At 57.4% G+C, this 11,271-nt stretch overlaps 2 protein-coding genes across 2 annotated transcripts; both read right to left on the bottom strand.

Annotated features, from left to right (window-relative positions):
* Window positions 1-31: 31 nt before the first annotated feature.
* SIAH2 (siah E3 ubiquitin protein ligase 2) lies at window positions 32-2,246 on the bottom strand. Its single transcript, XM_038145780.1, has 2 exons — window positions 1,781-2,246; window positions 32-1,097 (listed from the first exon to the last, which is right to left on the bottom strand). The coding sequence occupies exons 1-2, from the start codon at window positions 2,150-2,152 to the stop codon at window positions 540-542; spliced, it is 930 nt and encodes a 309-aa protein (XP_038001708.1). The 5' UTR covers window positions 2,153-2,246; the 3' UTR covers window positions 32-539.
* Window positions 2,247-3,443: 1,197 nt separating this feature from the next.
* MINDY4B (MINDY family member 4B) lies at window positions 3,444-10,985 on the bottom strand. The gene is made up of 12 exons (XM_038145252.1): window positions 10,882-10,985; window positions 10,609-10,636; window positions 9,796-9,933; window positions 8,967-9,086; window positions 7,503-7,594; window positions 7,083-7,248; window positions 6,629-6,694; window positions 6,029-6,099; window positions 5,820-5,889; window positions 5,364-5,522; window positions 5,109-5,289; window positions 3,444-3,716 (listed from the first exon to the last, which is right to left on the bottom strand). The coding sequence occupies exons 1-12, from the start codon at window positions 10,983-10,985 to the stop codon at window positions 3,574-3,576; spliced, it is 1,338 nt and encodes a 445-aa protein (XP_038001180.1). The 3' UTR covers window positions 3,444-3,573.
* Window positions 10,986-11,271: the final 286 nt, after the last annotated feature.

Genomic DNA, 11,271 nt, shown 5'->3' with positions numbered 1-11,271 from the left:
GGCAGGCCCTGGCACAGCTGGGGCTGCCCCTGGATCCCTGGCAGTACCCAAGGCCAGGCTGGACAGGGCTGGGAGCACCCTGGGACAGTGGGAGGCATCCCTGCCATGGCAGGAGGATTGGAACAGATGATAGTCTCTTCCAAACCAAACCCTCTTGTGATACTAAAGCCTTTTATTAAAGCACACCAGCACCAGAGGGAGTCTGTACTGCTGATGAAAGGGCTTATAGGTGTGCTCCAAACAGGAGCCTCTTAAGCCATATATCCAATGGAAGCACACTTTACATAAAATATAATTAAATTATAAAAGGTAACTGCGTGTGTGTAATCTTCCTAAGGCACCCAAGAATTTTAAAAGACCTTGTCCTGCTCACATTACTTACAGCACACTCTTGTTCCTCTTCCGCCCAAAGTTAGCCGTTGGCTAGTCAGAAACCTTAGCACACAAGATGACGTAGTTGAACAGCGTAAAAAACAGGAACCAAAACCAAACCCCAGTGAAGCACTCCATCCAGACAGCTCGAGCCTCCCAGCGATGCATCACGGGCAGCACATGGAAATTGTCACGTTGATGCCGAGGTTTCCGTTGTCAGCAAAAAGGTGCGCAGTGGCTGTGTCAAAAACGAGGCAGTTGCTGTTGCGGATGGCCACGTGCACGCCGTCGTGGATGGAGCAGGGAGACGCCTCCCAGGTCAGCCGGTGGCAGCTGCCGTGCAGCTCCAGTCTGTACTGAAAGTTCTCTGCCTGCTTACGGGTGCCAATGAGCAGCACGGTGGCAAAAAACTGCTGGTGACCTTCGCACTTCTCCTGTTTCTTCAGCACCAGCATGAAGTGGTGACCAAAGCACGACTGCATCATCACCCAGTCCACTGCCCCTGGCAGGTTAATGTCTGTGGCAAGGAAGATGATGTCTTCTCCCTGAAGGGTGGTAATGCTTTTGTGGGCATGCATGAGGTGGGACATCACGGCTTCCAAGGATCCCTCCCAGTCGCAGGAGGTGCCGGGGCACGGGCAGGAGTAGGGACGGTACTCACAGATGGCTTCGTGTTTTGGCTTTTCTGTGTGGTGGAGGGTCAGGGAGCAGCCTGCTGTGGCATACTGGAAAGAGACCAAACACAAGCCGTCAGGAAAGGCACCAGCACTATGCGCTGCTCCCACCCGTCAGCTGGAACACAGGTGATCAACCAGAGCTCCCGTGCTCATTGCAAATTTTACATTACTTGTATGGAGCCCTGGATTCAAGCTGAGCTTTACTTAGGTTTTTTTTCCACTTAAAATGGATTCTTCTTGTCTTTTGTGGTTGTTTTTTCCTAACGCAAGCGCTTAGATAAAATGGGCTGTGTGGCTGAGTTGTACTTAGATCTGCTGCTGCAGTTAGATCTGATCCGTCCAGATCAGCTGGAGAGGTCCTGGCTTGGATATTCCTTTTCTTTAAAAAGAACAGAGGATTCTAGTTTCAACAACTGGGGTGGTGGGTGGGTGTCCTCTGCAGGGGGATGTGGGGGGTGGTCTGGGGATATGGATGTGGGGGTGATGGCTGGGGTTTTTCTGCAGGGGTGCAGGGATTGGGGGGTGATGGCTGGGTTTTTCTGCAGGGGTGCAGGGATTGGGGGGTGATGGCTGGGGTTTTTCTGCAGGGTGCAGGGATCAGGGGGTGATGGCTGGGTTTTTCTGCAGGGTGCAGGGATCGGGGGATGATGGCTGGGGTTTTTCTGCAGGGTGCAGGGATCGGGGGTGGTCCGGGTGACCCGCCGTCCCCCTGCCCAGCCCCTCATCCTTACCTTGCACGGGAAGAGGACAGCCGAGGCCACCTTCTCCATGGCCAGGTTCCTGATGTTGGGGGTGAGGGAGCCCCGGCAGGTGGGACAGAGGCTCAGCTGCTGCCGGCATTGCTTGCACACCAGGTGCCCGGCCTGGCACTGCAGGATGGGCGGCAGGACATAGTCGAAGCAGATGGGGCACTCGAAGAGCGAGGTCAGCTCCTGCTGCTGCTGCTGCTGCTGCTGCTGGGGGGGAGGAAGAGGAGGAGGAGGGGGAGGCGGCGGAGAAGCCCCGCCGGTCCCCGGCAGGACGGCGGCGGGGGACGGGGCGTGCTGCTGCTGCTTTCCGCAAGGCTTGCTAGGGCCGGGGCCGGCGGAGGACGGGCGGCTCATCGCGGCTCGCCACCGCCGCCACCATCGGGCCGCGCTGGGGAGGGGGCGGAGGCGGCGGCGGAGGAGGAGGAGGAGAGAGGAGGAGGAGGAGGAGGAGGAGGAGGAGAGGAGGAGAGGAGGATGGACGGGGACGGGGCCGGGGCGGCGCTGGGCGAGCGGCGGCTGCGCGGGGCCCCCGCCCCGCTCCCGGCCTGCCCCGCGCGGGCCCGCCCGGCACCGCCCGCGCTGCGCGGGAGCGTCCCCTCAGCGGCAGCGTGTCCTGTCAGCCCCTCAGCGGCACCGTGTCCCTTTACTGCGACCGTGTCCCCTCACCGGCACCATGTCCCCTCAGCGGCACCGTGCCCTGCCCGCCCCTCAGCGGCACCGTGTTCCCTCAGCGGCACCGTGTTTCTTTACTGGAACCGTGTTCCCTCAGCGGCACCGTGTCCCTTTACTGGGACCGTGTCCCTTTACTGGAACCGTGTCCCCTCCGCGGCACCGTGTCCCCTCAGCGGCACCGTGTCCCCTCAGCGGGGCCGTGTTCCCTCAGCGGCACCGTGCATGCCCGCAGCCCCGGCCCGGTCCCGGCGTGGCGGAGCAGAGGGTGCCCGGGGCCGCAGCGCTGGGGCCGAGCCGCAGCCCCGCAGCGGGGATGCAGGCCCCCCGCCGGCTGCAACCAGCATCTCCTCATCCCAGCCCAGCGCAATCTCTGGCTGGGTACCGCGGCTTCTTTTTGTTTATTGTAAGAGTCAATAAATCTGAACCAAGTTTCTGGATCACTTGCAGAAGGTTTATTGTTCTCTATTGCTGTTTGCAACACAGTTAGGGTGTGACTTACCGGTGGTTTTGGAGTAATGACAATGAAAAAGGAAGCGGACAGTGGTTTCTGTGAGCTAGAAGCAATGTGCCCTGCCCATGCTTGTCGGGTGCATGTAGGGTGCCAGGATGTAAAAAAGGCAGTAAAATTACTGAACCACAGAACCCCAGAGCAGTTTGGGTTGAAAAAGCCCTCTAAGACCCAGTAAGTCCAACCATTACCCCAGCACTACCAAGGCCACCACTAAACCATGTTCCCAAATCCCACATCTGCACAGCTTTTAAGTCCCTCCAGGGATGGAGACTCAACCATTGCCACGGGCAGCTGTGCCGGGGCTTGACTCTTTCCTTTTCCTGCCAGCTGTCGCGGGGAGCAGGAGAACCTGCGTCCCACCACCTGGAAAGGGCGTGCAGTGGGACAGGGCTGCACGTTGCTGTTCCTGCAGTGCGCACTTCTGCAGTGGGTGTGGTGCCTTATGGACAGGGTGTCCCTTCAACGCACCAAAGGCTGTTTGATTGGGGAGAGAGCTTTTTGTCCTCCAGACTGCAGTGACCAGTGCAGCTGGCAGTGTGTGGGAGAGAGATGCCAGTACCCTTGGGGAGCAGGGGTCCATCCTGCTCACTCCTCAGTAGAAGGGGTCTGTCCCGTTCCAGCTGACGGTCGCACCTGCCCACTTGGTCCTGATGGCCATCTCCAGGGCTGGGCGCCTCTTCCCTGGGCTGCAGGGGCCTTCTCTCTGAGCCTCTTCCCAGTGATGCGAATGAGTGTCTGAAGAGGAAATGAAAAAGAAATGTCTAAAAAAAATCTTTAAAACCCAACCCCACTCAAAAAGGCTTCAGTGACAGCTAAAAGCAGAAGCCTCTGCAGCTGTATTGGTGTAGACGTGCTGCCGTCCTGCCCCAGGGAGCCGGGGGAGGGCGAGCGGGGCCTCCCGGGCTGGGGACTGCCCCTGCGCTGTGACCTCCCGGGAAATTCCGGGGCTCAGTGCAGCTCTGCGCTCCTTGCACGGGGGTGTGTTTGCATATTGCTCTTCTGAGCAGATGCTCAGATAGTATCTGTGGCCGCACCCGGGATCCTGACAGTTGATCTCGAATCACTCCGCGTCCCTGCAGATTTACCCTTTAGTTTCAAGGCTCTGACTCTGCCTTAAATGCTGCAGTGAAAGGAGAGCAAGGAAGGAGGTACCCAGTGAGGAAGGTAAGTGACGTGCAGCAGAGAAACAAGAACCTTGCACCCAAGCACAAAACCTGGTTCACAACCCAAGCGTTGCTGCAGGAGCAGTTTATCTCCCCTGGGAGGATATGAAACTTGGTGGGGAGCACGAGGGCCACGGTGGCAGCTGGTGCTGAGCAGGAAGACGGGCTTCGCCGCAGTCAGCCAGGCAGGTGGCCCCGCTGCATGCCAGCCGCGCTGCGTGGCTGTGCAGGCTTTGTCTGGGATGGAATTCATTGCCTTCCAGTGTCTGGTGTGGAGCTGTGCTTTGGCTTTGTGCTGCACACAGGGTTGATTATATTATCACAGAGGTGATTTTGTTATTGCTGGGCAGTGCCAGCAGAGCCAAGGCCTTTTTGCTTCCACCTCCTGCCACGCTGGTGAGGAAGCTGGGAGTGCCTGGCAGGCTGGGAGAAGACACAGCCAGGACAGAGGGCCCAAAACGATCTCAGGGGTGTCCCAGACCGTGTGACATCATGCTCAGAACATGAAGCGGGGAGAAGGAAGAGAAAGGACCTTTGAGTAGGGTGTTTGTCTTCCCAAGTGGCTGTTGTGTGTGATGGGGCCCTGCAGCACCTGCCTGCCTGTGGAGGAAGTGAATTCATTCTTTATTTGTGTGTGTGGCTTTTGCTTTTCTTATATACCCTGTCTGTATCTCAACCCACGAGTTCTTCAGCTTCTGCCCTTCCAGTTCCCTCCCTGATGCTGGGGATGGGGGAGTGAGTGAGTGAGCAGCTGCGTGGGGCTTGAGGGCTGGGTGGGGTAGCACCCCGGCAGCTGGAGAGAATGCTATTATGAATTTTGAACTAATCATGAAACAGTCCAGCTTCCTGGTGTGTTAAGCTTTGCATTGAGTATTTAACGCAGGTGTGTTAAGCTTTGCATTGAATATTTAACGCAGGGACGAGTTGTCTGTGATGCCCATACCTCAGTCCTTTGGGTCCGTACCTATCGTCAGGCGGGCAGTTTGGGTCTGCTCCTGCTGCCCGCTGTAGAAGTACAGGTGGAAAACCCTCTCGCATTTCCAGTCGGAGAGCAGCCGGCTGTCGGTGCCGAAGAGCACGCCGTGCCTGCCCGAGAGGCTGCACAGCCACACGGGCAGCCGGGGCGTCCGCAGCCCGGGGCTCACCTGGCCAGGGGACGCTAGCCAGGAGCCGGGGCGGTGCCGGGGCTCCCGCCGGCCCCGGGGCTGCCCGCGCTCACCTGCCGCTCCGGCGGCGCCCGCTCCCAGCGCAGGAAGCCCACGGGGCCCCGCTGCCGCCGCGCCTCGCCGCCGCCGTGCCCCGCGCCGGGCTCCGGCTCCCGGCCGCCGCCGAGCTGCCGCGGGCTCGCCCGTCCGGTCAGGAGCAGGCTGAGCACGGCCTGCGGGGACAGCCCGGTCACCCCCGCGCCACACGGCCTGCTCCCGGCTCTGTCGCGTTGTCACGAGCAGGGGAATGCCCGGCTCCAGTGGCATTTTAGAAATTACTGTTACCATCATCATCATCATCATCATCATCACCACCTTTTTAAAGTGCACAGTCTGATTAAAATTGCAAATTTTTTTTTATGAACTTAGGCTTCTTTTTTCTTTGGATTAATTAGCAAGTGATAATCTTTTCCTAAGTGAGATGTGGGAATAATAAAACCAGAACGCTTGAGACATGCGGCTGATCCTACCTCTGTGCAGGTGACGTTTCCAGAACTGATGTTCAACAGAGGAGCTGTGTCACCCAAATCCTCTTGGACCCTGTGGGGCCAAGCAGAGATCATCAGGGCAGCGCTGGGCCTGTACCACCCTGCCTGGCCAACAGAAATGGGAGGAAAGGAAAAGGCTTTTCACGAGATTTAACCAAACTACAGGAAAATGTTTAAAAAGCAAAATATACCTTTCAAATGTCCTAGAGAAAAGTAAACTGTATAAAAATAGGATCACTCCATGGCTTCCTTCACCTTGGAACTGAAAAAAAGAAATAAGGCATCACAGGGGAGGAATTATGGCCTGTAAATCATATTTAATTAAAACAATTCCTCTGCTTCAATGCAGCCCTAGGTGAGTGTGTTGAGTTAGAAGACTAGGGTGTTATTCCAGGAAGATTTTGTAAATAATTTTGTTTAATAGGATCAGGTAAAAAAAGAAAGAAGAAGCTTCCAGTTATTGGCTAAACAGGTTTTGTACAATTTTCCCCATATTTTTGCTGAGGCTGCAGGGAATCACATCTTTGAATGATGTACAAAATGCTGCCCCGTTTACCCAGTGTTTGTGGGCCGAGAGAGCTGGAATAATGGGTAAAGTCACAGGGGTTTACACGGGAGCAGGATCCCTTCCCATAGGAAAGGCTGGAAATGATCATGAACTAACTGTGCATTAACTGTGTGAACGTCCTGATGATGTTCACACTGCTGTGTCCAAAATGCCCAATTTGAATGGGAAATAAGATGTAATTTAGCAAGAAAATAACTCGGATAAAGCAGTTATGCCCACTTACACAGTCTATGTGATCAGAGATGAACCCCTGAGCAGCCGCTTTCTCCGAGAACTCGAACAGCCGGATCTGTTGGGCACGGGCACCGTGAGGGTGGTGCAAAGGAGACATGAATTATACCCAAAAGCTTTTGAATCCTATGGTTCCGTTAGTCGAGTGAAAGAACAACGCAAAGGTTTGCTCTGACCCTTGCCCAGCTCGGGGCTCTGGCGCTGTGCAGGGAGCCAGGGCAGCAGCGTGGACAGCTTTTTGACAGGCTCTCCTTTTTGCGGAGAAGGAAGATGGGCTTTGCTGAAGGGGAGGTGGATGTGTCACAGGCCGCAGCAAGACCTGGGTCTGGGGTGATCCCTGTTTGTAGGGCAACCTAAGTGGGGGAGCAGGTGCAGGGGATTCTGTGTTTGAGGCCAAAGGTATCTCTGAGGCAAATCCCGCTGGCAGAAGACGGTTCCATACTCACTCTCTCTGCCAAGCTGCTGGCTCTGTAGCCTTCACGTGGCATCGTGGTGATAGGGGCAGTGACGAGGCACACGACAGCCCTGCCACCTCCTCCTGCTGCCCACAGGGTCTCTGCCAGGGCCGTGGCCAGCGCCTGCCCCTGCTCCCGCCGCCCGACCCGGCACAGCCTGCGCCGGGGGAGACCAGGGGCTGTGGCTGTGACACCGCAGAGGAGGGGGCACGCGCCGCTGTCCCGCAGTCAGAGGGTTTGGTGGGAAGAAGCCTTGCCTGGGGGTCAGCCAAGGCTTCTCTCCCCGTGCATATCCCCACCTGTACCTGCGCACCTGAACCTGGATCTGGTTTGCCTGAACCCAGAGGCTGGCACTGAGCAAGCAACGTGTGGAAATAATTTTCATGTGTCCCACGAGGCCCAGCACCTTACCTTTCCAAGTGAGTACATTCTGTCTCTCTCGTGAAGAGCAGGTATGAGATGATGTGTGCTTGCACAGCCGCCAGAATGGCTCTTGTTCCTCCCTAGGAGCAGAAAAACAGCCCCTGCCATCTGAGGAGTCTGAGTGAGCACTTGTCACAGCCAGCCAGGGGGACAGCAAGAAGCCCTGATGGAGAAGAAGCTGCAGGGTGGCCCTGGCCGTGTGCTGGGGGCAGCAGGGATCCTGTGGGTGGGTGCCCTTCCTCCCTGTGTCCCAGGGAATAGCCCCCAGCACCAGGGACCCTCTGTGCTGGGAACCCCATGGTTTGTTTTTGTCCCCTCCGGCCCCAGCAAAGGCACAGAGGCGCTGGGGCAGCCCAGGGCTGCCGTGAGGCCGTGCACAGGAGTGCCTGTGCCCGCTCCCCGCCGTGCTGACACCCACCAGGGCAGCGCTGCCTCCGCGAGCGCCCAGCCCCGGCGCGCGGGGAGTGGCACCGTGGCCGTGCCCAGCGTTCCAGCCTCGGGACACGGAGGGGGATTCACAGTTCGAGTGTGTGTCTTGGCCTTCTGCTGTCCTGGGTGCAGCGTTGCGAAGGTAAATAAGGAAGAGGAAAACCTCTGCCTCAGAAAATGATAGTCTAGGTGACTTCACCTGTTGGATGTCTAGGTGGAGCAGGAATAATTATGTAAGTCTAATTCTCAGGAAAGATACAAGCTTTTTGCAACCTGCTGCATCTCTCCTGAGCAGGTGTGCGGGGTACAGGTGTGCAGAGTACAGGAATGTGGTGTGCAAGGTACAGGTGTGCAGAGTACAGGTGTGCAGGGTACAGGTGTGCGGGGTACAGGAGTGTGGTGTGCAAGGTACAGGTGTGCAGAGTACAGGTGTGCAGGGTACAGGTGTGCAGAGTACAGGAATGTGGTGTGCAAGGTACAGGTGTGCGGGGTACAGGTGTGCAGAGTACAGGAGTGTGGCGTGCAAGGTACAGGTGTGCAGAGTACAGGTGTGCAGAGTACAGGTGTGTGGGGTACAGGTATGCGGGGTACAGGTGTGCAGAGTACAGGTGTGCAGAGTACAGGTGTGCGGGGTACAGGTGTGCGGGGTACAGGTGTGCAGAGTACAGGTGTGCAGGGTACAAGTGTGCAGAGTACAGGTGTGCAGAGTACAGGTGTGCAGGGTACAGGAATGTGGTATGCAAGGTACAGGTGTGCGGGGTACAGGTGTGCAGGGTACAGGTGTGTGGGGTACAGGTGTGCGGGGTACAGGAATGTGGTATGCAAGGTACAGGTGTGCGGGGTACAGGTGTGCAGAGTACAGGAATGTGGTATGCAAGGTACAGGTGTGCGGGGTACAGGTGTGCAGAGTACAGGTGTGCGGGGTACAGGTGTGTGTGCAGCTGAGGCCCCTGCCCCTCTGCCAGCCCCCACGAGTGTCGGTGGCAGCAGGCAGCTGGTGCCAGGCACTGTGTGACACGGTACCTGTCCTGCCTGCAGCGCGTAGGCCAGGTCGGAGTGCGGCGGGCGGAACCTGAAGTGTGCTGCTGCCCACTCGCAGCTGAAGAGGGGGGCCGTGTTCCCGAAGAGCAGCTGCTGCAGCCTCTGAGGAGGGGAGGCAGAGGGTCAGGGCTCTCGTCCCGGCACGAGGCTCTGTCCCAGCAGGGCTCTCGGGGCGCAGGTGCCAGCGTGCCCGCAGCCAGAGCAGCGGCGCAGCTCCTGCCTAGCCAGGCCTCACAGCTTCAGAGCAGAGGCCGTGCTGGAGCTCAGTGCAGGGACTGCACACAGCCCTCAGCCACTCTGGTGAAGCGTGCTTGCCGTGTGTAATAACTCACGTTTGGGTACAGTGCACAGTTTGGGGAAGATTACACTGGGGCCCATCCTGCCATTGCCTGCGGATCTGCCAAGCTGCTGGATAACAGAACCTGGCAGCAGTGCTTTTGGGGCCAGGCACTCAGCAGGAGCTGAAATCCCTCACTGACCATGTTAAAGGCCCTTTCCAAGCCCAACAATTCTAAGATTCCATGATCCTGCCTCCTGTCCTGAGGCTGTTTGTCAGGGAAGCCCCCAAGCAGGGAAACGTTGCCTGTTGTCATTTGACTGGCTGTCTCCTGAGAATTATTGTGTGTCAGCTTTAAGGTTGCATTCCAGCCATGTTTGTGAAGAGTCCCCTAAACAATCCATCCCCATTCCACACCCTGTTCAGCTGACAGCAGGCTGAAGTGTGCGGTCAGGGCACCGGCAAAGGCTCCCCAGTCTCTTTCCCCTGAGGAGATTCAATTACAGCTCATAGTTAATTCAGCAGGCAGCTCACCATCGCCGTGTCCGGGGAGATGGGGCGGCCGCCCGCGCTCTGAGGGAGCAGGAGGGGCTGCGGGACGGTGCAGGGGGGCTGTGACCCCGGGGACTCCCCGGCCCCGGGCGCTCCATGGCCGGCGCTGCTCCGTCCTTGCTGCGGGGAGAGGAGCAGACAGGGCATCCCCCGGGGCATCAGCCAGGGCATCCTCCGGGGCATCCCCCGGGGCATCAGCCAGGGCATCCTCCGGGGCATCAGCCGGGGCATCAGCCAGGGCATCAGCCAGGGCATCAGCCGGGGCATCACCTGGGGCATCACCCAGGGCATCACCCAGGGCATCACCCAGGGCATCAGCCGGGGCATCAGGCGGGGCTGCTGCTCCACCACCCAGCGCCGGGGCTGCCCTGGAACGGGGCTGCCCTTGACTTCCAGCTGCTTTCAGACATTCCCAACACATCCCTCCGCGCTGATGACTGCAGCAGGTAACAGTGTTGTGTTTGTCTGAATTACAGGGAATACCCAGCAGTGTCTCCCAACCTAAGGGCACAGCAGGCTTTCCAGATACTTACATTTTAGAGATCTTAGTTTGTTTTCTAAAACTCACCGTGAAAACCATTAGTTTTTGATGGAAAGGTTAATCAAGTGTAGGACTGGTCTGCCCCTTTGACTTCAAAATATCTGAAGTCTGTTTCTCAAAGAAGCAGCATGAGAAATGATCTCCATAGATACCTGGGCTGCAGGTATGCACCTGTGACCCCCTCAGTGGCCATCTAAGGACAACCCAAAACTCATCAGGCAAACAGAAAATATTACCTTTGGAAAAGGAGTTACCTGATGAGTCCTGCTGTTGATTTCCAAGCTGAAAGCATAAAATAAAGTACAAATGAAAACACCCAGCAGAGGTATTACTAGCATGCGGAGAAACTGGAGTCCAGCCAGAAGAGAACCCCAGAACAAAGGAAAGTAAGACCTGTGGCATTTATGTTACACGAGGACCTTTTGTCATTGTCGCACAAGTTTTGTAATAAAACCTAACTTGAAAAATTACATAAAATAACCACCTGGAATTAAAACCGCGTTAAAGAAGCAGAATAAAAATCTTACCCACGGAAACTAAAGATTTCTCTCCATTTGCTCAGGTCAGAGATTCTGCTGGCGATCTCCTCCAGCGGCGTGGGCGCAGCGTGCCCAGCGCCCCGGTCCCCCATGGCAGCCGCGGCGCCGCCGGAGCCGCTCTGCCCTCGCTGCTCGGGGCACCGAGCGCTCCCGCAGCGCGGGCAGCTCCGGAGAGCCCGGCAGCATCAATGTTTAATGCCCAGCAGCGGCTGCTCGGGCACTGCGCCTGCCGGCAGCAGGGGCAGGAGCGGGGCACTTTCCAGCATGGGGCAGGAGCAGGGGTGTTTCCCAAAGTGGGGCAGGAGCGGGGCATTTTCCAGCAGGCAGGAACAGGGGTGTTTCCCAAAGTGGGGCAGGAGCAGGGCATTTTCCAGCATG

The sequence above is a fragment of the Motacilla alba genome, chromosome 9 (genome assembly GCF_015832195.1).
Source record: "Motacilla alba alba isolate MOTALB_02 chromosome 9, Motacilla_alba_V1.0_pri, whole genome shotgun sequence".
NCBI lineage: Eukaryota > Metazoa > Chordata > Aves > Passeriformes > Motacillidae > Motacilla > Motacilla alba.
This window is presented reverse-complemented; position numbering and strand designations above follow the sequence as displayed.